We start from the raw sequence: 25,084 nt of genomic DNA, 5'->3' as shown, positions 1-25,084 counted from the left end.
CAGAATTGCCCATAAATTTGGTTGGCAAAGGGCAAACAATTTTTAAATCAACTTCACTTGAATGACATTTATATGGTGATGTTTAAATGCCTTGGTTTTTCAGAAGCTTGGGAAATTTACATGATTATTCTGAGACGTGAGAAGTTCCAATCTTCCTTTTTCTTGATAGAATCTTTAATAAATTCCCTTTCTAGTGTGCCCTAAGGCTAATGAGGTTTTCAGTATACCTTCTGCATATCATAAGCAATGCGTAGTGAATATATACTTGAATGGATTTTGTGTACTTTCTTGTACTTTTACAATGTACCCTTTCTCTCTGAAATTTGTCTTGAAGAACATTGAGCTGAAGGTGGAGCTGGAAAGCCTGAAACGTGAACTACAGGAGAGGGAACATCTCCTCATCAAAGCCTCGTAAGTGCTGTCTCATATATAAAACTCTGTAAACTTTTCAGTGATTTTGGCAGTGAAGTCCTGGCCAATCAGATGAATAAAGCCGCATGTTTTGATGTTTTTTAAGTAACATATTAGCTGCTGTGCGCTCAGCCAAGCTTGTGTATATGAAAATGCATCATTTACCTTTGAAGTGAAGTTCCCTCTGGTGTAAAATATGGTAATTAATGGTGGAAAACCCCCTCTAACAGAAGAGACTAGAAGTTCAGAGTGAGTACAGTACAGTGTCAAGAGCTAGACATGGGGTTTGTAGGCTCTGGCACCAACTCCTCTTTGCTTTTGGAAGTGAGGTGTGTGCTTCTTCCATGCCTTGGGTGCTAAAGTGAGGGGATAGTGCAGGATAAGGTCTTATATGACCATAAGTCCTGTGCTTTTATAATTTTAAGTCTCTCAAGATGTCAATTAATCAGTCAATCAACAAGTTTTTATTAAAAATACCTACCATGTGTCAGGCTTTGCTAATTACTGATGATATGAAGACAAAATGAATAGGCCCTGCTCTCAGGAAACTTAATGCTCTGGGGTGCAGGAAGACAATCATAAAGAGGAAGACAGAATGATAAAGATATAGAGAGTCATGCAGGTGGACCAGTATTTATAGAAGATACTATAAATCCTGCATTGGAAGCCGTTTGGATTGGATAACGATAGCTTATTTATTTAGTACTTTAAAGTTTCCAAAGCAATGCAATCATAACATCCCTATTATGTTGGTGTACAAATATTACTGTTCCCATTTTATAGATGCAGAAACTAAGGGACAGGGGTAAAATCAGTTAATTATAGTCACATAGCTAGTAGCGACAGCTATGAGTAGAACTCATTTTCCTGATTTCCTGATTTCCTGATTCCTAAGGCTTTAGGCTGTACATCTTCTGTGTGTTTAGATAATGTTTTTTGAAAATTCAGCAATTAGGGCATAGGAGGCATCACAAAAAATTCAGATACATTTCCTTTATTATTTTGTTTGCCATAAACCTAAGCTTTGGTGGGTGGGTGGGGGAGGAATTTTTAAGGAATGTTCAGAATATCTTTCTTATGTATTCATAGTCAGTATTATTTTTCTTAAAATGAAATAAAGATTTGGGGTTGGAATCACAGTGGCATGGCTTTGGTGCACAATTCTTATTTACCATTAATCAAGCAGAGAACTCATTCCTAGTGTTTTAGAAGTAATAACTTTGGCATTTTGTGTTTTGAATGACACATAGCTATAGGGTGTGTAGGCAGAGACTGATTTTGTTTTGCTTGCACAATATCCTATCTCGAATAGATCGATTGTGCTGTGTTTAAAACTCTTTTCCTGTGAGTTGGCAGAATATGCTGCATCAAACTTCCCTTAATTTCTCCAGATTTATTTTTATTGGTTTTGGCTCAGTCACCCTCTCTTCCAGTTACAAAAAAGCTGTATGTGTTACATTGGAAAGGTGGTTGTCAATACCTCATGTCTTCAGTCTGCTCATTCATAGTCAGAATTAGACTCGCCTCCATGTCCTTGCTTTCCCTATATCTTTGCAGCAAAGCTGTTGAAAGCCTGGCGGAAGGGGGTGGCTCAGAAATTCAGCGTGTGAAAGAGGATGCTTGCAAAAAGATTCAGCAGGTTGAAGACCACCTAACAAGGAAAATCTTCCATTTAGAAGAGGCAAGTGTAAACCTTGAAAGAATAATGAAGCTTTTCCAGAGCCTTTGGGGAGGGGGAAGAGTCTAGGACTACTCTGTAACTTTTGCTTAGATACTCATTTGTTAGTAATGGCTGGGACTTGAAGATGGTTTGTAATGAGTTTGCTCATCTATGGGCTACATTATCTCTAAAGGTTCCTTCCATCTACAAATTCAGTTTTTACTAAGTGATAGAAAATTACTGTATCACAGACTTTTAAATATTTCTTCCATTTTGAATAAGTCTTACACTATCAAATTCTTGAAGCCATTTGTTTTTCCTTTTGTTAACACTGCCAGAACAAATGTCTCCTTGTAAGTGTGTGAGAAGACAGTACGAGTAGTGATATTGGTTTATTTAGAGTTATAATACATGTTCATATATGTCATCTCATTTGATCCTTGAAATAATCTGCTGAGCTAGGGGGTACAAATGTTATCAAACCTATTTAATAAGAAACTTAGGCCCAGAGAGCAGAAGCGACTTGCTCAGTGTTATCTTGATTGACACTCAAGTCCTCTGACTTCAGGTCTTGGATGTTTTCCACACGGCTTCCTAACCCTGTAACCCAGTTAAAATGTTGGGCCTGTACTGGAATGGGAGGAGGTGGTCCTTCCTTTTCCTCAGAGATAGCAGTATAGTTCTCAGTATAGATTTAGAAATGGTTTTACATAAACACCATTGTCTTTGAGATCATGAGGCAAAACCCTTTTGGGGCAGACAGTAATGTGATACAATATAGAGAGTAATACCGCATCTTTCATTGTTGTATATGTAGAAATAGCAAAGGACGTTGCACAGAACTTTGCATAAGCATCTATGAGATGCAATTCACTTCCAAGTCATTTTGATTAACACTGATGTGTATTCCTGTGTTATAGACCTAGGCGTAGAGTTTTTTCCCTTGGTGATACAAATAATTTCCCTATTGGCTTCCTTGAGTTTTCAGAGGGAGTATGTTGCATTTATCACCACCTAAATCACTGCAGAAATTTAGAAAATGTGGGTTCAGATTTTCTAGTTCCTAGTTACTATGAGGGGGTGAAATTTGTATGTGAATTACTGTGTGGTTCTTGTTTGGAATGTATTTATAAATATGCGGTATTGTGGGGAGCATTTCATTTTCATTGAAATTGTAACTATTGATTTAATTTAGAAAAAATTAGAAAAAGGGCCCTTTGTGAGTTAATTGAATCTTTTCCTTTGGAAATGCTTATAACTCTTCAATATAGAAGAGGTAATGGAAAAAACGGCTGGCAAATGTATTTATTACCAATTCTCACCGTGTATATAGTACAATTCAGGGAGGGAGAACTGCTGGAGAAAAAGTCATAAATATTTATATTTTAATCCAATTTCTTTTCAAAATGTTCCCAATTGTATTGAAAAATCGCATTGGATGCATTTAATTTAACTCTAGGACGTCAAAGCAGCCCAGGCAGAAGTCGAAAAGGCCTTTGCAATGGTAGAGAAGGAAAAGGTTCTCAAAATAAGTTTGGAAGAGAAACTTGCGGCTCTGAAGATAGTGCAGCAGGGAGAACTGGAGGAGGCCCTAGCTGAGGAAGAAAAAGACAGGTTTGACCTTTATCACTCTAACATAGTGACACTTCATTTATCCAGCATCAGTAGGGAAGGAGGCATTGTACACTAATGATTTCCTTGATAACTGATGCTTTCCAGTGCCAAAACTTTGTTATTTGTAACTGCTTTAGTTGGAAGGCTTTTGGAAACAGATGCCATTTCCCTGGAGCATTCTTAAAGTACAGTGAGCATCCTTTACCTTTTATGGAGTCCTTACTTCTACCAGTAATTGCATGGGGCTATAATTCTCTGATGCCTTGGGGCCTAGCAAGCTGCCAAAGCAGTTCTAATAAAGCTTTGGCACTGGAAACTATGGTTTTCTTGGAAATTCATTTATGTACAATGTCTCCTTCATTAAAATCTGCCTTTATGCTAGAAGTTCTTAGATTGCTGTGCTTTGTGAGTTCTTGTCTGGTCTTTGTAGTCTCTCTGTTTCTTCAGTTGCTGACAGCTGTCATTTCTTTCTGACTTAAGTATATCTGCTTTTACCGGCACCCACCTCCTTTTAATTGTTCCTAATCTATGGACTAGCAGACTATGTAACCAAGCTTATTCAAAATGTGTTGTATTTTAGCCCAATAGTCTCTAAATATTTTGTGGGCCTGAGGGGAGCCTGAGGGGGGGCCTGAGGGTCTTGTTTATGAGCTATGCTATATGGATTTTATGATATCTATATTAATTTCTCATACACTATTTTGTTTCTGGGTTATTAACTTTTATATATGTGTGGAATTGTAGTTGTTGAATATTAAAAAGAAGTAATTGTTTACTTTTAAGTAAAGACTTCAGAAGCTTGGCTCTCATTTTTGATCTGGGGGTTGCTTTTGCTTACTTTGAATTTCTTTATATCTCTGCTAATAAGGTAAGCAGTTCCAACTTTCCTATGGCTAGAACATAATAATAATTTTTGGCATTTATATAGAGGCCTTTTCATTTAGAAAGTACTTTTCATGTTCCCATGACATCCCTGTGAGCTAAGTTGTATGAGTATTTTCCTCATTTTACAGATGAAGAAATTGAGGGTCAGGGTGGTCAAAGGACCTTCTTCAAGGTCACTCAGTAAAGATATGGCAGAACTAGGATTTGAGTCCAGTTCTGCTGACTCCTTTTCCAGTATACTGGCCTTAGCTGCCTGTGGTGACATTGTGTGGAACACAAGGAACACCACCTTGGGAACCAAAGGCAAGATGGTCGGATTTTGAATATCATGCCCATGCCTGTTTTAGCATGCCTGTTTCTGCATTTTTTGGGTTTATTTTAACTGCTGAATGTGTTGGCTTTCCATGTATATGTAAGGTGGTCACTCTTATGGTGACTCTTGAAATGGATTTTGTGGAGCTCTCTCCAGGTGCTTGTGGTGCCTGGCCTGTGCTCTCTTATTTGTGAATGGAGATGATGTGCTCAAACTGGGGGAATCATCCTCAATGAGATGCTTGAGCTTAATAGTCTAGGGTCTGCAATAATTAATTGAGCAGAGTGCTGCAGCTCTGTTTTAGTAGGAGTGCTTGATTGAGGTGTCAGAGCTACAACTTTTTGCATGTTAAAGTAGTCTGAGGCTGGGTGCACTGTCCTGTAAACAAGAAGCAGTTGCTTTGTAACTTTGAATAAGTCACTTTACCTCTGTGGGCCTCAGTTTCTTCATCTGCACAGTATTGGGATTGGACTGAATATTACCTAAAGTCTCTAGTGACTCTAGCATTCTGTGTTCTAAAGATTCCTTCCAGTTCTAATATTTTATATTCTGAAGTTCTCTGTAGTACTTATGAGAGAACCAGCATGCCACAGTGGAAGAGAGCTTGCCTCTAAGCCAGGAAGACCTGGGTTCAAGTCCCACCACCTGTAATAAACACTGGCTGTGTGACCCTGAGCAAGTCACTGAACTTCTCTGTTCTCCAGACAACTCTCAAAGACTAAAAGTTGTCAAGGAGGTGCTGACCTGTATTGGCAGAGGGAGTTTCCTCACCTTGGAGTTCCCTGTGGTAATGAAATTGGAGGTCTATTCTCTATCCTTTTCTAGTACTAACATTGTGTTAAAGGATGGGGTGTCCTTTCTTTGCTATTTAAAGATGCAGTGTCATGGTTAACATGGGCTTTTTGTGCCATCCTCTTTCCCTAGTGTACTTGTCCTAAATGGAGCATATTCTGGTCATTGACCTTGTTAATGTAGACTGTGATGCCATTTATTCTGGTGTATAGGAATTGTCCACTTGGAAGATGTCTGGTACTATTTTTTAGTTACTTTTGTCCCACTGGGATGAGTATAATATAAAATTAGTATTTACATCTTGTTCTGTTTTAGACTGATAGAGGACTTGAGGCTGACTTTGAAGAAGAAAGATGCTTTAATTCAGGAACTTGAAGAGGCAAAATCTCATATGGGATCTCCTGATGAGAACATGTCATCTGGAAAACTAAGGGAACTTCCTGCTGCTTTCAGGGGCGAAAAGGAATTAGAGATAGAGGTGAGGCAGTGGTCCACAAATGGAAACTTTAATTAGCATTTGTGGTTCTTCTTTGGAAGATGCATGTAAATTTTCCATATCTTGTGTGTGTACAAATGCAGTATCTAACTACTCACAGCTACATGTCAGCTGAAGAGTGGCAGAAATGGCTCTTGTCAATAGCAATATTGTAAGATGATCAGCTGTGATTGACTTAGCTATTCTCAGCAATACAGAGATCCAAGAGAATTCTGAAGGATTTATGATGAAAAATGCTATTCATCCCTAGGGAAAGAACTGATGGTGTCTGAATACAGATTGAAGTATAATTTTTTTTAAACCTTATTTTTCTTGAGGTTTTTTGGTTTGTTTACTTTTACAGCATGACTAATATGGAGATGTTTTGCATGACCACAACATGTATAACCTATATAGAATTGCTTGCCTTATCACTGAGTGAGGGGGGAGGGAGAGAATTTGGGACTTAGTTTTAAAAACATGTTAAAATTGTTTTTACATATAATTGGGGGAAAATAAAATACTAAATAAATTAAAAAAAAAGAAATGGCTACTATCATGGCATTCTGGGAATTGTTAAAAATCCAATGTATTTGTGTTAAGTGTCTGTAAGAACAGGCAGCCTTAATATTAGTTGTTCAATTACCTATTATTAATGAATTAATGTGGAGTTTTCCAAGTTTTCTCTCCTCCCTCTACTCTCTAATTTCCTACAATAAAATGTGGTCTATTGTTCTTGACTATTCCAACATTAGAAGCAGAAATTTTTTATCTGAAGCTTTAGAAACATTAGTGCAAAAATAGATCATAAAAAGAGTAACTTGGAAAGTTCAAGTCTTAGCTTTGACCTTCTGGTCTTGTACAATGGAGGCTTCTTCATACAAGTTGTAATATATTAGGTGACATTTAAAGTTGATTGATTATCTGTAATGCTTATTTAGATTTTCTGTTTCTATATTAAGAAAGACCATTGACCTACCTAACAATTGTACGTTTTTAGCATTAGAAATTAAGTTTAGTATAGGATTTTAATGGTTTAGAATATTGTGCCCATGATTAGTTACTTTTAAGTTATTTCCTTGAACTCACTTTTGCATTCCTCACAATCCTTCATCTGTCTTTTTATTTATACCCTCTGGGGCTGAATAAGCCACGATCAATGATCACTTCATGTTATGCCTGGCTCTTTGTGTCAGCTCACTTTTCCCCTGCTTTGTTTTTAAGCTTTGTTAACTTGACTGGGGCGACTGGGTGTATTAGGATAGGGAGAAACATACACTTTTGTTTTAATACGATCCAAATGAAATGTTGTAAATCAAGCATATGAAGCTTTGTTCTAATTGATGATGATGCTTAATGAGAGTACTTCTGGGGGAAATATTTTTAGTGCATTTTTCTTTGGATTTAACATTTATTTTGTTTTGTTAGGCTGTTCAAATGGAACTCAGAAATGAGAGAAACTGCTTCGAAAAGAGAATTTTGGTATGTTTAAATCACATTTTAATTAATCTAAGATTCATAAATTTGTTACTATCTTACTTCTTATTCTATAAATGACTGAGTTCAGATTTGATCAAACCCAATGTACTCTGCCATAATCATACTAAATCTGGAGTCTTGTAGGCATTTTTAGGTACTGTATTTTAGAAGAAATTGACAAGCTAGAGTATATCTAAGATTGTGGTGAGAGAATGTGAAACTGTCATGAGAATTGAAGATGAAGATGTTTTGTTAAGAGAAGACTGAGGGAGAGGGGAGGAAAAAACGGGAGAGAGAGATTTATTAAGTGCCCAATTTGTGCCAGGCAAAGCCTTGCAGATATCTCATTTAGTCCTCATAATGATGCTGTGATATAGGGGCTATTATTTCTTTCTTACAGTTGAGGAAAACTGATACAAACAGAGAGGTTAAGTGATTTGCTCAGATTTGCATAGACAATAAGTGTCTGAGGTTATATTTGAATTCAGATCTTCCTGACACCAGGCCTAAGCACTTTGTGCCACATAGCTGCCTTGATGATATATTGTTTTTTTTTTTTTTTTTTTTTTGGTGAGGCAATTGGGGTTAAGTGACTTGCCCAGGGTCACACAGCTAGTAAGTGTCAAGGGTCTGAGGCCAGATTTGAACTCAGGTCCTCCTGACTCCAGGGCCGGTGCTTTATCCACTGCACCACCTAGCCGCCCCTATTTTGTCTTTAAATATAAGGAAGGTCATGGGCTAGACATTGTGCACTGGAGGTGATTAGAGATCAGTGAGCCAGTCCCCTCATTTTAGAGATAAGGAAACTGAGGTCCAAAGAAATTTAGTAAACTTGCCCAAGGTCAGACAAGTAGTAAGTAGGAAAGCCCACATTTGAACCTACATCCTGTGCCTCCAAATCCAATATTTTTTATACTATACCCTTAGACTTACATTTCAGGGCTCCAGAGGGAAGGATCAGGCAGACAGAGGAAGTGGGTAGGAGGGACAGGGAGGCAAATCTGATTTTATTATAAGAACTTCTTATAGGTTTGAGCTGCTCAGTAGTGTGATGGGATGTCTGGGAGGCTGAGTTCTTTAGTGTTTGAGGTATTCAAGTGGACAGTGAATTACCGCTTTGTAGTCATGTTGTGGAGGAAATTCGAGTTTCAGAGAGGAGTTTTGCTAGATGCATTTGCTCCGAGATCCCTTCTAGCTTAAGAATCTAGCATCCTATGATATCAGATCCTTTGGAAATTTCTATGGCATTGCAGGATTTAATGAGCAGTCTGTGTTTTTCAGTACCATTTGGTATGCTTTCCACTGCTTTGTTGTGACCCTATGCACATTCAAGAAGGCATTGGTGTTATTCCCATGGGGATGACTACTTTTATAGCAGGTCTCCTTTCTTTTCACTGTGTCCTCTGGCTGTGAGATACAGTATTGTAACTGGGAGCTGATTCCTTTATGTTTGGTTTCACTTGGAAGCATTAAGCATAGTTTGACATGAATAAAACAGGATTTAAATAAATAAATAAAACAGCATTTAAATATATGTTTAAAGATGTACTAACAATGCATTACGGTTAAGACTGGTCAACTTAGTGAATCCTCTTATCTGATTTAGTCTTTTCAGGAGGACATAAAAGAAAAAGAAAAAGAGATTGCTCTTGAAAGGAAAAATGGTTTGAAGAGGGATAAAACAATTCAGGGTCTAACTATGGCCTTAAAAACAAAAGATAAAGAGGTATGTCTCTGTACTTTAATTTAGATTTATTCAGGATAGATACTATAAATTAAAATGATTGTTTCTAACCTATTCCATCTTAAATTTTTGGCCCCATATAAAAAGTGCATGACAGAACTAAAGTGTTGAGTATAGCAGCCTGAGAACTTTGATCCATGGGTAGCTTCTATACAAGTGGGTTACTGGTTAGGTTAAGCCATTAGAGGAATTAGCATGTGGGTTAGGCCATATATTTATGATACCTATTTTGGTGTGCTTGAAAACAAATTCATTTTATTTACAGGAGGCTATTTCACTGCCTCTGGGGTTTAGGATGATACAGCATTGGCGTTATTATGCCTTATTCTTCCCACTGTATAGGGCTTGATCTGTGGATTGTCTTTCCCTGTCAAATCATTGACTACTCTTTGTGTAGCTTACCTTATAAAGGACCCATGTTGCAGACAGGGAAATTAAAAAATTTCTTTAAAGAAGTATAACATAATATTTACCATTAAGTGCCAGTTTTTGGGAGCTATAACAGCCAACTTGGCTTACATAGAATAACAACTAATATAATCACAGAGGACTATTCAGGGAAGAATTTGTTGGGGCTAGAATATAATTGGATTCTTGCTGATTTTTTTTTTTGGCTGTGTCTTGTTTCCTGAAAGATTGAAGAACTCACATCTAAAATTGAAGAGTTGACTACTTCCTTGGCTAAAGCAAGAGAAGCTACCCACAGTGCCCAGATAGAAAAAATCAAGGTAAGCTGTTGAAGAAAGTTCTCTCACTGGCTAGGTTAGATTGATTTTCAGTTTATACATAGAGGCAGGCAATATTTTATAGCACAAAGGTGTCAAACATGCTGCCCAAGGGGCATGTATATCTCACAATTTCCCCACATTAAAATGTAATTGGGAAATATTTAAAAAAATTTAAATATAATAAAATATAGATAACATTACATTTTAAGTCAGTATATGGCCCACAGGGATCTTTATGTACAGATTTCTGGCCTGTTTCTATTTGGGTTTGACCATGCTGTACTTGGAGCTAGTGAGGATGAAAATATTTATACTTCTTACTTCATAAGAGTAATGAGACTTAAATTCAAATAAGAGAATGTATATAAAACACTTTACAAAATGTAAAGTGCTTTATCAATGAAAGCCATTTATAGTGTAGTGGAAAAAGTCCTGGATTTGCAGTCAGAAGACCTGTGTTTGAATTCCAGCTATGCTGCTTGTGTTACCTTGGACAGGTTACTGTAAAAGGAAGAGATCCGATCAGAGGATAGCTAAGGTGTTTTATAGTTTGAAATCCTTTGATTACTAATACCTGAGGTTTACCTTGCAAAGTATATCATTGTTGACAAGCATATTTGCTCATATTCCTTGGTACCATTGTCAGACAGAGATTCTAGGCAATTTGGACCAGGCTAGTTCAGACAAATAATAACATATTCTTTGTTACCATCATTGAGACCAACTGGGTAAAGAAAGTGATTTCAGATATATATGAATAATTTTTAAAGCACTTATATCTTCAGAAAGGCAAATGAGGTAGAACCATCATAAAGATAATAAAGTTGACTCTTTTGTATTTTTTTTTTTGGAACAAACTCCTTAAAAAGAGCTAGTTGAAATGTTTCAGAGAGATATTAATAATTGATAAAACACAATTCACACCAATTGCTTTGTTTTTACTAATATAGTCTCCTCTAGTTCAGGCCATTATTGCCTCTAACTTAGATTATTGGTAGCCTCTTAACTGGTCTCCATCTTACCCTGTGGGGCAGCCCCCTCCCTCCTTCCCTGCAGTCTCTCTTCTATACAGTATATCCTTCACACAGCTACCAATTGATACTGCTAAAGAACAGATCCGACCCTTCCCTTCCCCCTTACACAATATTTTATAGCTTCCTGTCATCTCCATAGTGATAAAATGTAAACTGCTCAACCTTGTATTTAAAGCCTTCTGCAACTGATTCCCACCTATATTTCCTAATTTTGTGAGTCTGTTCTTTGTGCACTCTTCATTCCAGTCACACTGTCTTGCTAGCTATTGCTCTTAGACTGTATTCCATCTCTTGCCTCTCTCTGCCTTCACAAATGATCTCCCATGTCTAGGATGTACTCCCTACCTTTCTTCAGAGTCCGGCTTAGGTGCCACCTCTTAGAGGAGTTCTTTCCTGATCCTCTTAAGCTAAGAGCCCTCTCTCTTGAAATTACTTCATGTTTCCTAACTTGTCTATATATATATATATATATTCCCCTGTCTCATAGAATGTAAACTCCTTGAGGGTGGAGATGGTTTTATTTTTTGGCTTTTTATCCACACCTTCCAGGATTTTGCCTGTATAGACACCTATCTACTTGCACATCCATTTACGTATACAGATCTGTGTATGGATGCATCTATGGGCAGGTGTACAGGTATCTGTATGAAATGTATGTGCCTAGAGCCTTGAACTGAGGACAAACTATGAATACCCACTATAACCAGCAGATGGCTAAGAAGCTCCAATGCAGTTCATGATTGAAGATTAAGTCCAAAAATAAAAATAAAAAAGGAAATATGATAAGCCTCACCTTGAATTTTATGACAAAAATCAACCTAAAGTCTTGCTATTAAGAGGAATGATGAAACTAATAAACCTTTATAACAAATCTCAATAATCATTCTAATTTATAGTCTTCTTTTCCTTCTTCCACAATCCATTTTAAAAAGGAAAACAATAGTTACAAGAATACCTCATCTGGGGGCAGCTAGGTAGTGCAGTGGATAAAGCACTGGCCTTGGATTCCGGAGGACCTGAGTTCAAATCCACCCTGAGACACTTGACACTTACTAGTTGTGTGACCCTGGGCAAATCACTTAACCCTCATTGCCCTGAAAAAAAAAAAAAGGGAAAAAAAGAATACCTCATCCCTTTCAGTTATAACTGTAACAAGTGATTACTTGATTTTCCATGCAAGGTAAAACATACCACTTCAGCTTTAAAAACATGCTACATTTTGACCAGAAAAAATAGGATTCAACTATTAAGTGTAATCTTAGCTCTCTGACCAGTCTGTTTTTTTTTTTTTTTAAAAGGGAAAAAAAAAGCAAAAGCAAGTCAGAAAATCTAAAGGTAAAATGGATCTGTCCTTCCAAAGCCGTATGATACGGACCCATTACTTTTACTATGAACCAAATTTGTAGTCTGGATTTAATTTTTACATCTTACAACACACAGTAAAACCACTGGAGGAGTTGCAGGACAGTTGTTCTTATAACAAGGAATTATGTATCCATTCATAAAGTTAGTCACCATGCCACTGTCCTGCTCAACAAACTTTAGCCGCTCTCTGTTGCTTCTTAAGTTAGGAACACCCCAGTTTAGCCTTCATAACTGAATTCAAACCTAGGCTGCTAAGACTTCACTCTCCCTCTCACAACTCTCCATTCCAGCAAACACAATGTTCATTGTTTACTTGGTACTTCATTCCATCTCTCCTATCTGTGCCTCTGCACAAGCAATCTTTTATATCTGGTATGCTTTCCCTCCTTACTTCCATGTCTCGAAACCCCTAACATCCTTCAGTCCTGTGCTCCAGTGCCTCCTCCAAGAAGAGGCCTTTCCAGATAGCCCTAATTGTGTACCCCCCCCCAAAAGAAAAATTACTTGTATTTTTTTGCAATTACTTATTTGTGTCATCTGTGTTGCCCTTCCTCCCTTCCCTTATCCCCATTTCCCTGCATATAAACTCTTTGAGGAAAGAAACTTTCTTATTTTTGTATTACCATTTCCAGTGTCTAGTTCAGGGTCATATAGGAGGAACTTAATAAATATTTAATGAATGAGCTTGAACTTGTATACCCTGTGTAGATAGACTATGAATGTGAAATTATAATATTGCAGTTTACTCCCCTGTAAAATGGGAATACAACTTCTATTTTATTCAATTCAACCAACATTTATTAAGCTTTAACCATGTGCAAGGCACTGTCCTTGAAGGAGTATATTTTAAGGGCAATAATAGATAGCTGGCCCAGTGACTAGACTCAAGAGTACATGAAGGATAGACATGAAATTAGGAAACAGAGGTGGGTTTCAGTTACAGAGTGCTTTAAGTACAAGGTTGAGCAGTTTATACTTTATCTTAGAGGATGTGGGTGTGTTTGTGCACGTGTGTGTGTGTGTGTGTGTGTGTGTGTGTGTGTGTGACATTGATAAATGTATCTTGCCACACATGCTTGCAGATGCTCCCATAAAACTTGGTTTTCACCTTAGAAGGGGTTAACAAAGTCTCCACTGATGCATTCTAATTTATGGCTCAAGTGAACATATAACAAAATTCTTGGGACTTTTGATAACAGGCCTGTAACAGCAGACTGCCCTTTTAAAATTATAGTCCTTTAAAGGGTTAACTGTGAATTAACCTTTTTCTGGGGAAAACTGACAGCTTAATATTGATGGAGGCTGAGGTCAGCTACTCACATAGGCTGTGTACCCTAGACAACTGTCTTAGCCTTCCTGTCCATCTCCATTGTGACCCTGAGCTCTTTTGTGTCTTTCTGTCTCCTGTGAGTATATAGAATCCCAAGTGTCAGTCTAGTTTCTCAAGGACAGGTGTTCTTACCACACTTAGCCCTCATAGAGATCTTTTCTGCTGAAGCTGTCATCTTTTCATTTCACATAGGCCTTTTGATGTTGACAACTGCTCTCCTCAGAACTTTTAACCTTTGCTGGCTTGCCCCAAGCCCATCACAGAGTGATCTTGTTAGAGCCTAAATCCATCTCTACTCTTCAGATGACAGTCATTTTATTTCCACTCTATTAATAATGATACATGGCATTTTTGTAGCACCTTTTGATTTACTTATAAAGTGCTTTACATGTTTCTTAATCCTTTCAACAATCTTAGTACAGTCTGGTACATAACAGGTGCTTAATTTGATACATGTTAGTTGAATGATTTGAAAACCTCATGAGGGCAGTGTAGGGAGCATCCCTATTTTATAAATGTGGAAACTCATGCAGAGAAAGTGGCTTGTTCTGGGCCACATAGGACTGCTTCATACATGGAAGGGGCTTGTGCAAATTCCTTCCCACTCTTTCTCCTATGGATCTTAAACTCTGTGAAGCATAAAGCTAACCTTCCAGCTCCCATGTACCCTCTTCTCTACTCCTTTCTGGTGTATAGGTTTGTAGTCAGAGTACCTTCTTGCTCAGTTACTTATACCAGCATCAGCTCTAGGTGAGTCATTTCCCTACTCTCAGCCTCAGGTGGTAAAATTGAGGGTGTTGGACTAGGTATCTCTAAGTTTGTCCCTTCAGTCCCTAAATCCTTTGAAATGGTATAAAGTAGGAGCTTAGATTGAGTTGTCTAATACTGATTGTGGATATTTTCTTTTCCTCTTTCAGGGGGCTGATGATTTTGAAACCGTTTTGCTGGAAAAAGAAACCCTTTTAGCACAGCTGCATGCTGAAAATCGGAGGAAAGATACTGATAACCATAAGCTACAAAGAACCATTGAAAAGCTTAATCAAGACATAGACGATTTTCAGCATGAGAGGGAGAAGTTAGAGAAGGAGTTGGATGAAGCCCGACGACAGAAGAGTCATGGAGACAAAACCATCAATGTGGTTATCGCTTCTTCTTGCCTTTCAATGGGGTTCTCATATTGGCGTGCAGTCGCTAGCGGGTTTTTATGTTTTCTGTTTGTACCTCTTCTTTAGAATCTCAACATAGGTTTTTTGAACACCATCAAATAATAACTTACATCTCTGGAGTATGTTAAGGTTTACAAAGTGTTTTCTTTACAACAACCATATGAGATGGGTATTATAAGTACTATTAATTGTTCACTTTACAAATGGAGCATCTGAGGCTTCAGGACATGAAGTTACTTGGTCACATAGCTGGAAACTGTTAGAGCAGACCCTTGAGTCATGGTTTCTTGATTTCAGTGATTTATCTATCTATCTACCTATCTATCCATTCATGCATTCATTTATTTTTTGCGGGGCAATGAGATTTAAGTGACTTGCCCAGGGTCACACAGCTAGTAAGTATCAAGTATCTGAGGCTAGATTTGAACTCAGGTCCTCCTGACTCCAGGGCCAGTGCTTTATCCACTGTTCCACCTAGCTGTCCCCTTTTTAAAATTAAATTAAATTAAATTTTATTTGACTTCAGTGATTTTTGATGTCATGGTAGGATGTGATTACACTAAGAATTTTCAGTAACATTGTCTTTTGTTGTATATCTCTCTTCACATCAGTGGCTCTCAAAGGGTGTGATATGAAATTTTGGAAACATGTTATTGCAGATAAAAGAAAATTTGTAAAAAATTTAATATAAATTTTATTTATAGTGAGCATAATATTAAAAAATATAAATGAAACACCATTTAGACTTAAACACTTACCTAAAAGCCCATCAGACCTTAAACTCATAAATAACTCAGCAAAAGTTGCTATTATTATCGAAGGGAAACTGTGCCTATGTAAGTCCCCAGACTCTTGTAGTATTGCTGGCTTCACCATTTAGTGAGGCTCCATTCTTCATGACAAAGAAAATTGTGATGAGCACAAAAAGTTGGAGAGCTGCTAAGTCACTGAAGCCATGGAGACAATAAGTAAAGTGTAAAGGGCCTGTTTGGCAGCCTGATGTAGTGAAAGAGCACTAGATTAACTTTTGGGAGACTTGAGTTCAAGTCTTGGATTTGGCCTTAGATCCTTGAGCAAAAGCTGACTGACTCTTCTAAGTCTCAGTTTCCTCATTTGTGCAATGAACTGGTTGAACTAGATTAGGCTTTGGCAAATCTAAAACTTTATTGAAACACATAAAAACCATTTTTATCCTTCAGGCAGAGGGCTAGATTTGGTCTATGGACTGTAGTTTGCTGAGTTCTGCACTTAGTGTCTGCAGGCTACATTGATCTCTTTCTGTTTGACTCTTTTGTCAACTCTAGGAGTCTATAGTTCTGAAAAGAATCAAGAAAGTATTAACAATTCCTGATATTTTTATTGTCACTGATCACATTCATCTAGTTTGAAATAATTTGTCAGACCAAAAAGGAAACATTCTAAGTACAAATACCTATGTCCTTTTAAAATGGTTCTTCTTGTTTACCCATGGTTCAGTCAGTATGTAAGCCTTCTGAGCCTCAGTTTCCTCATCTATATAATATATATATATATATATATATATATATATTTACACTTAGCTTACTCAAAGGGTTGTTGTACGGGACAGATGAGAATACATGTGAAAGTGCTTTGCAATAAATAGAAAAGTGCCATCTAAATTCAGCTGTTATCAGGAGGGAGTTTGAGCCTCTGAGGTGAAGATGCCCATTATTGTGTGACTTCTAAGGACAAGATATATATGTGAAAGCATTTGTGAGTGGTACAAAACAGTATGTGAAATAAAAGTGATTATATGGTGCTATAAAAGTTAAAGTCAAGAGCACTGTGGACTAGAGTAGTTGCAGAATGTTTCATGGAAGATGTGGGTTCTGTGCTAATCTTGGATGGGTGGAAGAGACTGGTACATATCATGTATTACTGACCTAGGTAGAGGAATGCAAAAATACTTTATCAGAGCAACCATGGTAGTTGTTGTTTGATTTCTGTATTGTTTGGTGAAAGGCATTATTGTTTAGTGGCAAGAACACTGGCCAGGAGCCAGGATAACTGTGCTCTATACCCAGCTCTGCCATGAAAATGGGTAACTCTCTGGGAAGCACTCTTCTCTTGTTCTTAGTTTCCTTATCAGTAAAATAAAGAATTGGGTTAGGTGGCTTCCAAGGTCTCTTTCAGCTGTAAGTTTTTGTCTTTTTGTTGTTCTAACATTATGTATTTTAAGGTTGTTTTAAGAGTCCATTTATATTCTAAGGTTCTTTGTAGCCCTACAAATCTGAAAGATCTTTAGAATGTTGTTTTTAGAGTAAGATGGAATTTGGCGCGTTAGTTTCCCTTCTGCATAAGTTTTCTTACAGTGTAGGTTAATGCTAAGATCTTTACTTAACTTCTGCTGACCCAGTATTTTCTGAGTTTGCTCATGTCTAGAACAGTTGAGTATTTCATCCTGTTTCAGCAGTTCTGTATCTCTCTAAAGCAGAGCTGCTTCTTGGCTTTTTTGGCAGTCTGTTGAAGCTGCTGGACCCCTTCTCAGAATACTTTTAAATGCATAAAATAAAGTACATAAGATTACCAAGGAAACCAATTACATTTGAAATAGTTATCATATTATTAAAAGAACAAACAAGTTCACGACCTTAAGGTTAAGAACCTTTGTACTGTCCAGGAATCATGTTGACCAGGCTTAAGAATTGTGCTCCAATGATTTGTGGGCTTGGGAAATGGCGTGGAATCTTTCCATATAGCCAAGGTTTTTGTTTTGCATGTTGAATGCAGCAGGAGAACATACAGTTCTTTAGATTTATCTGTCTTTTCAGCTTGTTTCAGTTAACTAGGCACTTTAATTAACTAAAGAGCCTCCTACTCACCAGATGTTGCTGCATGTGGATTAAAGGCAAGACCTTTCAGTGATCTGTGCTGTTGTAGGCAAAGGAAAAGAGGGATGTATATATATACATATATATGCCAAGAAAGGCCTTAAACTCTCCTTGGAGTGATGTCTGTGACTTTTGCCCTGTGATGACATTTTTGTCCACTAATATACAAACAACCAGAGAAGGAGAGGAGAGACCTCTTGCCCACATAATGCATAATGTACTTCTATGCTAACTTCAGTCTAGGTTGTGAGGACATCCAGAAACTTGGATTTGAGCACGGGTCTCTTGATTTCCAGTCCTTCTTCCTATTTTGCATCCGATACAGTAAAACTTTCATTGTGAAGACCCTCTGTTAACAGGCTCTCTGCCTTGTGACACGCACATGCAGAGGCGAGTAATAAGAATGCAAGTCAAATAGCAGTTCTTCGAATGTGTCCTAGATTCAGAAAACATTCATTGTCAGTGCACGCAGTCATGGACAGTGAGTGGGTCTGGTTAGAAGTTAAGGGGCCCAGGTTTTAGCTCTGGCTTTGCCACTAACTCAAATGAGGAGGTTGCTTTTCTTGTTGTTTGTCCTTCATTCTCCAAGAGGACTCTGGCATTGTTGTGATGTGATGACTTGAACTGAATTGCAGTGAGGGAAGGCTGTGCAAGGTCACCATCCTCACTTTTTCCTCCAGAGCCATCTGGTACCAGTGGTAGGATATATATCAGGATGACTGGAGATGGGCTTGGATGCTTGATGCAGTCGGGGTTAGGTGACTTGCCCAGGGTCACACATCTAGTGTCAATCCTGTCTGAGACCAGATTTGAACTCGTCCTCCTGACTCTAGGGCCAGTGCTCTATCCATTGTGCCATCTAGTGGCCCATTTTTGGAGGTTGCATTAGATAATCTTGAAGGACCCTTCTATGTATTCTATGTTCTAAGCTTCTCCCCAGTCCCACTATTTTCTGTGCTCTAATAATTCAGTGTTTCATATTCTAACATTCTGTTCAAAGGTCCCATCCAGATCTAACAGTCTCTGATTCTTCTTTGATTTTTATATGTAGTCTTGGATTTTGTGATTTAATTTTCATCACAATGACCCTGAAGCCCTCCAGTAGCCATTAGTGTATCATGTTCAAGAAGAAAAATGAATTTATGTACTTTTGGATGATTTTCAATAGCCCCAAGTTTAAAAAACAAACCACCAAAAAAAAAAATCCCAATTCACTTGAGCCGTTTTACTTAGATTTGATTTTAGGAAGCTGGCAGGTTTCTAGTCATTAGGTCAATATATGATCATCTTTTCTTAAGGTCTTTTTTTTGTACCAACCTGAAAAATATGGGGATATTTCTCTGTTGAAAAGAATCTTTTTAAAAAGGAAATTTAAAGCATAATGTAATTTTATACCACCAGAGGGACCCAAATCCCTATAAGCAAGCTCGGGAGCTGCCTTTTCATTCAGCATTTCCCAGTCTCTTTCTTAGCTTCACTTAGTGTCACAGCTTCTTTGTGCTGGAAATGGGGAGCTGCCAGAAATCACAGATCCTTGGCTCCCTCTGAAACTTCCACTTGCCTCTTTGCTCTGATGTCTGGAACAAGAGGGCAGGGACGAATGATGCTTATCCTGTGAGTGAAGGGGAGGTCCTCAGCTCTCTCAGATGTGTGATCTTTTACTGTGGTTCTCAGTATTTGGTGCTGTATGGGAGCAAGTCACATTGTTTTTCTTCTCCCTTTTAAGCAACATTTATTAGAAATCAGTTTAGAGAGTATTCCCTTGACTGGCTTATAATGCCCTCATCTGTCACTGGAGCCTTTGTCAACTTACCTGACAAGTGTGTTCCTCAATACTTGGCTGTTTTTGCTCTGGAGAGGCATATCTGCTGGCTGAAGACCAACAATCTAATTAAAGTTGTACCCTTCACCCGGCTGGCTAATCTAGTGTACATTGACGGAAGCAGTTTTAATTTTAGGCCAGTTAGACTCAGAACACCTCTTGTGTGCATTTCTCACACTCATGCTGGTTGATGGATTTTTGGAAATAAGATCGTGACAACATTAGGAACATCTTCTGGCAAATAATCATCTGAACGTGGCATCTTAAAAAGTGTTTTTGCATTTCTGTTAACTGTGTATCAGACCATAAACCTGAGGAAGTGAGCTTTAACAAAGGTTAATACCTCTCTTGGCTATTTATCAGATGTGTAGCTATGACAATCAGGATTTTATATCAGTCTAAGGTGGTCTTTAATGCTAAGTTGGAGGAATTTCAGTCATTGCAAATCCTAGCCTCCTTTAAGAGGGATGTTGTTGCCCCTTCTAAGTTTCTGGGTGCCAGGTTAGGTGCGTATTAAGTATATGGTAGCTACTAACTCAGAACTACTACTACTAAAATGACAACAATAAGGATAGCAGCCAACCTTTCTGTAGTGCTTTAGTGTTTACCAAAAATTTTCTCCACAATAGTCTCGTAAGTTAGATATAGTGTAAGTGTTATTACCCTTGTTTTTCAGGTGAGGAAATTGAGGGTCACAGAGGTGAAGTGACTTGCTTGTGGTCATACGTGCCTTGAGTGTCAATGTCATAGCAGAAACTTGAACCTACTCTATCTCTTAAAGCCTAATTCCAATGGAAATGCAGAGTTGTCCTTCTTGTGGCAAGTCATCAGTCAGTCAACCAGTGCCAGGCTCTGTGCTAAAAGCTGGGGTTACAAAGCAAGGCCAAAGCACAAAATCAGGCCCTGTCCTTAAGGATGGTACCAGTCTACCGTCATCTAGTTAGCACATCTAATTAATAAGTAAGATTTCCTGAGGTTCACATTGACCAGTCAAGGCAAGAAAAAGTAAATTTCTTCCCCCAGCATCCAGGGTAACCTCTGTTCTTCACAAAAGGGCTTATCTTCACCTTTCAAGCTGTTTTTTTTTTTTCCCCAGACTGAGCTAGTCAAAAGCACTCTTCTTGGAGTAATGCTGAAGTGTTTCACTGGTCTGTGAGAAGGGGTTAGGAGGCACTTCACATGCCAATATCATTTTTGAAGAGTCTCCCATCAGTTAATTCCATCTAAAGTTGGAATAGCATCTTTTGAGGTATAGTGGGACTTTGAAGGCTAGAATCTTTTGTCCTGTTTCAGGTTTGTGTTTCTCAATATTATAACAGAGGAGCTCTGTGTTTCTTTAGAATATCTGGTGAAAGATTATAGGAGTGTGGATGTTTTAAAGTTAGAAGATACCTTAGAGACCATTTGGTCTAATCATCTTTTATAAATGAATAAACTCGGGCGGCTAGGTGGCGCAGTAGATAAAGCACCTACCCTGGATTCAGGAGTACCTGAGTTCAAATCCAGCCTCAGACACTTGACACTTACTAGCTGTGTGACCCTGGGCGAATCACTTAACCCCCATTGCCCTGCAAAAAGACAAAAAAAACCCCAAAAACCATAAATGAATAAACTCAGGCCCAGAAATGTTAAATGATTTACCTAAGGTCACACAGGTATTAGAGAATCTAAGAACTATAGGAAACCTCAGGATCTTTCTAATCTAAACTTGATCAAGCAATTCCCTCTCATAATGTTGTTGACAATTGATTATTTAGCCATTGCTTAAAGATCTCCATCAGAGGTAGTAAGTAGAGCAAAAATCAGGCCTAAGTCCTCTGTTAGTCCAGGACACATTCCTTTATACCACTTTCCCTCTTTGTAAGCCTTGCTGATCTACCTTTTCTCTACCTCTATCATATTTGTGGCCTGTCTATGCAGTTGGTTTTATTCTAGCCTATGTATCACTGAAGTCTTACACTGGAGCTTCTCATAGTGACATGCAGGTGGACTTGTGTTCTTAGATGTTATGCGAGTAGAGCAGCAGCTCTGACAGGTTATACAAACTGGAAGGGCTTTGGATAGGCCAGTGATGAACTGAAGACTGTATGTCACCTGAGGACCTGCTTAGCTCAATTCAGAGAGGTTCATCACAAAGGTGGTTGCAGGGTGATGAATTTTTCAATTGCAGCTATTCTTGAAGATCATCTAAGTCATAGTGGGGTTGTAGTCTGTATTGTAGAACTTTTGGTGAGTACTCACATTGGGGAAGTCCTTTATCTTTGAAGATTTTGGGCAGTTTGTTTTTGTTTTGTTGTTAGTCTTCTCTCCCAAATCAGTTTATAAGTTTCTTTTCTTTTCTTTTCTTTTTTTTTTTTTTTTTGTGGGGCAATGGGGGTTAAGTGACTTGCCCAGGGTCACACAGCCAGTAAGTGTCAAGTGTCTGAGGCAGGATTTGAACTCGGGAACTCCTGAATCCAGGGCCGGTGCTTTATCCACTGCGCCACCCAGCCGCCCCCAGTTTATAAGTTTCTTAAGGTCAGGAGCTGTATCTGATGGTTCTTCCATGTAATAGTTCACATTTTAATGCTGCTTGCAGATTGCTTTCTTCATTATAGTACTGTGTGGTCAGTAATGTCTTGTTATTTCCATTTTACAAATGTGGAAACTGAGGTTTGGTTTGTGGCTATAATTGACCAGCAGAGTTGGGATTTGAACTGTAGGTCCATTGCTGTTTCCCTTTCACAATGCTGCCTCTTCTTATTTTCTAAAGTACCTAGTGCAGGGCCAGGTACTTAGGGGATGTTCACTAAAGGCTTATGGACTGACTGATTTATTTCTTGCTGGTTAGGTGGGGATAATTTAAGAGGGTATCTTAAAATTAATGATAGTTCTACGGAGTGAATTTATGTGCAAATATTTGAAGGCAGTCCCTGGGAAGGATGGTCAACTTTCTGACAGAGAAACTTGGTAAGATAAAATTTGATGGATGAAAACCTTCCTCTTCTTTACCTGACCAGAGATAAAGTTTAACAAATTCAGTTTAGAAAGAAATCAAGGCTATGGCCTCTTATTTCTTATGTAGATATGCAAAACTCCAGGATCCTATATGTATGTATGGTCTCTTTTCAAATTCTATCAACAGTTCTACTTTTGTAAAGAGATAGATATAACATTCAAAACTTTTTCCTCTCTTTTGGTCCAGAGTTTTCTAACAGGGTATTAAAATGGAATTTCCAGGAAGCATGGAAATTTCAGTTGTTCACTTAATATTATTTTCCTGAGGTCTTGTATAACCTGCATTGTTATATCAAGTAGAATTTAGCCATGAAATCCTCTTGGAAAGGACCCAAAATAGGCCAGCTTTACATCAAAATATGAGAAGGTTGTGTTTCACGTTGAATGGACCAATTTTTAAAGACCAGGCTAGTTTTCATTATTCATCTCCCAGAATTTCACTTTGTAAATCAAATAGGTATTTATTAAGAACTACTCAGCCCTAGGTTTGCTAGTCTTAGTGTGAGGAGGAGGATGTGTAGAAAAAGACTAAGACATAGGCAATGAAACAGTGAACTACGGAAGGCATTGTAATTTAGTAGTGAAGAGCAGAAGCCCTGAAGAAAGGCAAATCAGTGAAAGGTAGAATAGTTAGGAGAAATTTCCTGGGAGAAGTGCAACTTGAATTGGGCCTTAAAGGTTGGTCAAGATTTGGATAGATAGAAAAGAGATGAGGGCATTCTGGGAAAGGGGAATGAATTTGAAGTGAAGGCACAGTGGTAGGGAGGTGCATCATAGTATGGCTTTTGTGTTAGTAAGCAATATGTGTCAGTATAAATATTATTTGAGAGTAGTACTCATAACACTTGAGTATTTTGGTACAACTAGAGTTCATGAAAATAGTGGTTCACATTTCTCTGGTGCTTTACTACCAACATACAACTTTCTTGTCAGCACCTTTAAGAGATTAGTAGTACATTTTTTTTCTTTCCATTTTACTGGTAAGGCAACTAGTCCCAGAGAGATGAAGGGACTTTTCCAAGTTTACTTAGCTAATAAGTGGTAGAACTAAAACTTGAACCCAGGTGTTCTGACTTTCTATCCAGATTGCTTAATTCAACATCATGCTGCCTCTTATTAGAGCCAAAGGACGCTCTTGAGATCATTTAACCTCCTTCCTTCCCCCTCAACACACACACCCACCCACACCCACCCACCCACCCACGCACCCACACACTCACACACTCACACACACCTATTTTATAGATTAGGAAACTAGTAGGAGGGGAAGTGACTTATTTAAGATCATCAATCTGGCAGAGTTTAGATTAAAATGTAGTTCTCTGCTTCCTTGTCCAGCTTTCTGCTACGCTGCACCAAAAGAGAACATTTAATAGTAATCTGAGATTATCATCTTTTGGGGGAAACGAGTCTGATTATTGCTTTATATTTATTGAATGTGATTTTTCTTTTTTATCCATTGAACAAATGCTTTATATTATTTTTTGGGGGGTGGGGTGGGGCAATGAGGGTTAAGTGACTTGCCCAGGGTCACACAGCTAGTAAGTGTCAAGTGTCTGAGGCCGGATTTGAACTGAAGTCCTCCTGAATCCAGGGCCAGTGCTTTATACACTGTGCCACCTAGCTGCCCCGCATCACTTTTATTTTTGAATATGTTTCTCCTCCACCTTCATGCAGTGAGTCATTTCATGTAACAAGTGAAAACGAGGAAAAAAAGCAGTTCAATAAAGTTTATCAACACATCAGGTGAGACTGACAACACAGGTAGTGTTCCATGCCCTCACCAATGCAAAGAAAGAAATAAAGAATCGCCTTCTGTGTTAAGAACACTTAGGTAGGTGCCTTAGGAGATACAAAGATAAAACAGTAGTTTGTTTTTCGGGGCACCTGGAAGGGCAATGGATATAGTGCTCTTCCCAGAGTCAGAAAGACCTGAGTTCAAATCCACTCTCAACCACCTACTAGCTGTGTGACTTTGGGCAAATCACTTAACCTTTACTTGTTTCAGTTTCCTCATCTGTAAAGTGGGGATATTAATAGCACCTACCTCCCGCAGGGTTGTTGTGAGGATCAAGTGAAACAGTATTTCTAAAGTGCTTCCCACACTTCCTGGCACATTATAGTCACCATGTAAATGTTAGTGATGATGGCGAGTGGTGGTGGTGGTGGTGGTGGTGGTGGTGATAGTGGTGGTGACTTATTCCACCTGTGTTATGGGAGCCTTCCAAGTGAATATTAGGAAAATAAATAATTAATATAGACTGCCGGACACTATTTAGAAACCATTCTCTGTTACAAATTCCAAGTTCTTTTTCCTCTGTCAAAGTAAGAGCTGAAGTCTCTGCACCTTCCACTGACACATATTGCTTATTATAACTCCACCTGTGCAAAGTAGAAGAGGTGAGGCAAGGCAGGCA

At 38.3% G+C, this 25,084-nt stretch overlaps 1 protein-coding gene across 3 annotated transcripts in view; it reads left to right on the top strand.

Annotated features, from left to right (window-relative positions):
• The window catches only part of CDK5RAP2 (CDK5 regulatory subunit associated protein 2), a 153,807-nt gene that overhangs the window by 43,871 nt on the left and 84,852 nt on the right, over nt 1–25,084 (top strand). For all 3 annotated transcript variants that reach the window (XM_043983832.1, XM_043983831.1, XM_043983830.1), the window contains exons 5-12: nt 335–411; nt 1,969–2,092; nt 3,531–3,685; nt 5,991–6,153; nt 7,579–7,632; nt 9,236–9,355; nt 10,009–10,101; nt 14,748–14,966. In XM_043983832.1, the coding sequence (XP_043839767.1) occupies nt 335–411; nt 1,969–2,092; nt 3,531–3,685; nt 5,991–6,153; nt 7,579–7,632; nt 9,236–9,355; nt 10,009–10,101; nt 14,748–14,966 (1,005 nt within the window). The remainder of the gene's footprint in view (nt 1–334; nt 412–1,968; nt 2,093–3,530; nt 3,686–5,990; nt 6,154–7,578; nt 7,633–9,235; nt 9,356–10,008; nt 10,102–14,747; nt 14,967–25,084) is intronic.

The sequence above is a fragment of the Dromiciops gliroides genome, chromosome 2, assembly GCF_019393635.1.
Source record: "Dromiciops gliroides isolate mDroGli1 chromosome 2, mDroGli1.pri, whole genome shotgun sequence".
NCBI lineage: Eukaryota > Metazoa > Chordata > Mammalia > Microbiotheria > Microbiotheriidae > Dromiciops > Dromiciops gliroides.
This window is presented reverse-complemented; position numbering and strand designations above follow the sequence as displayed.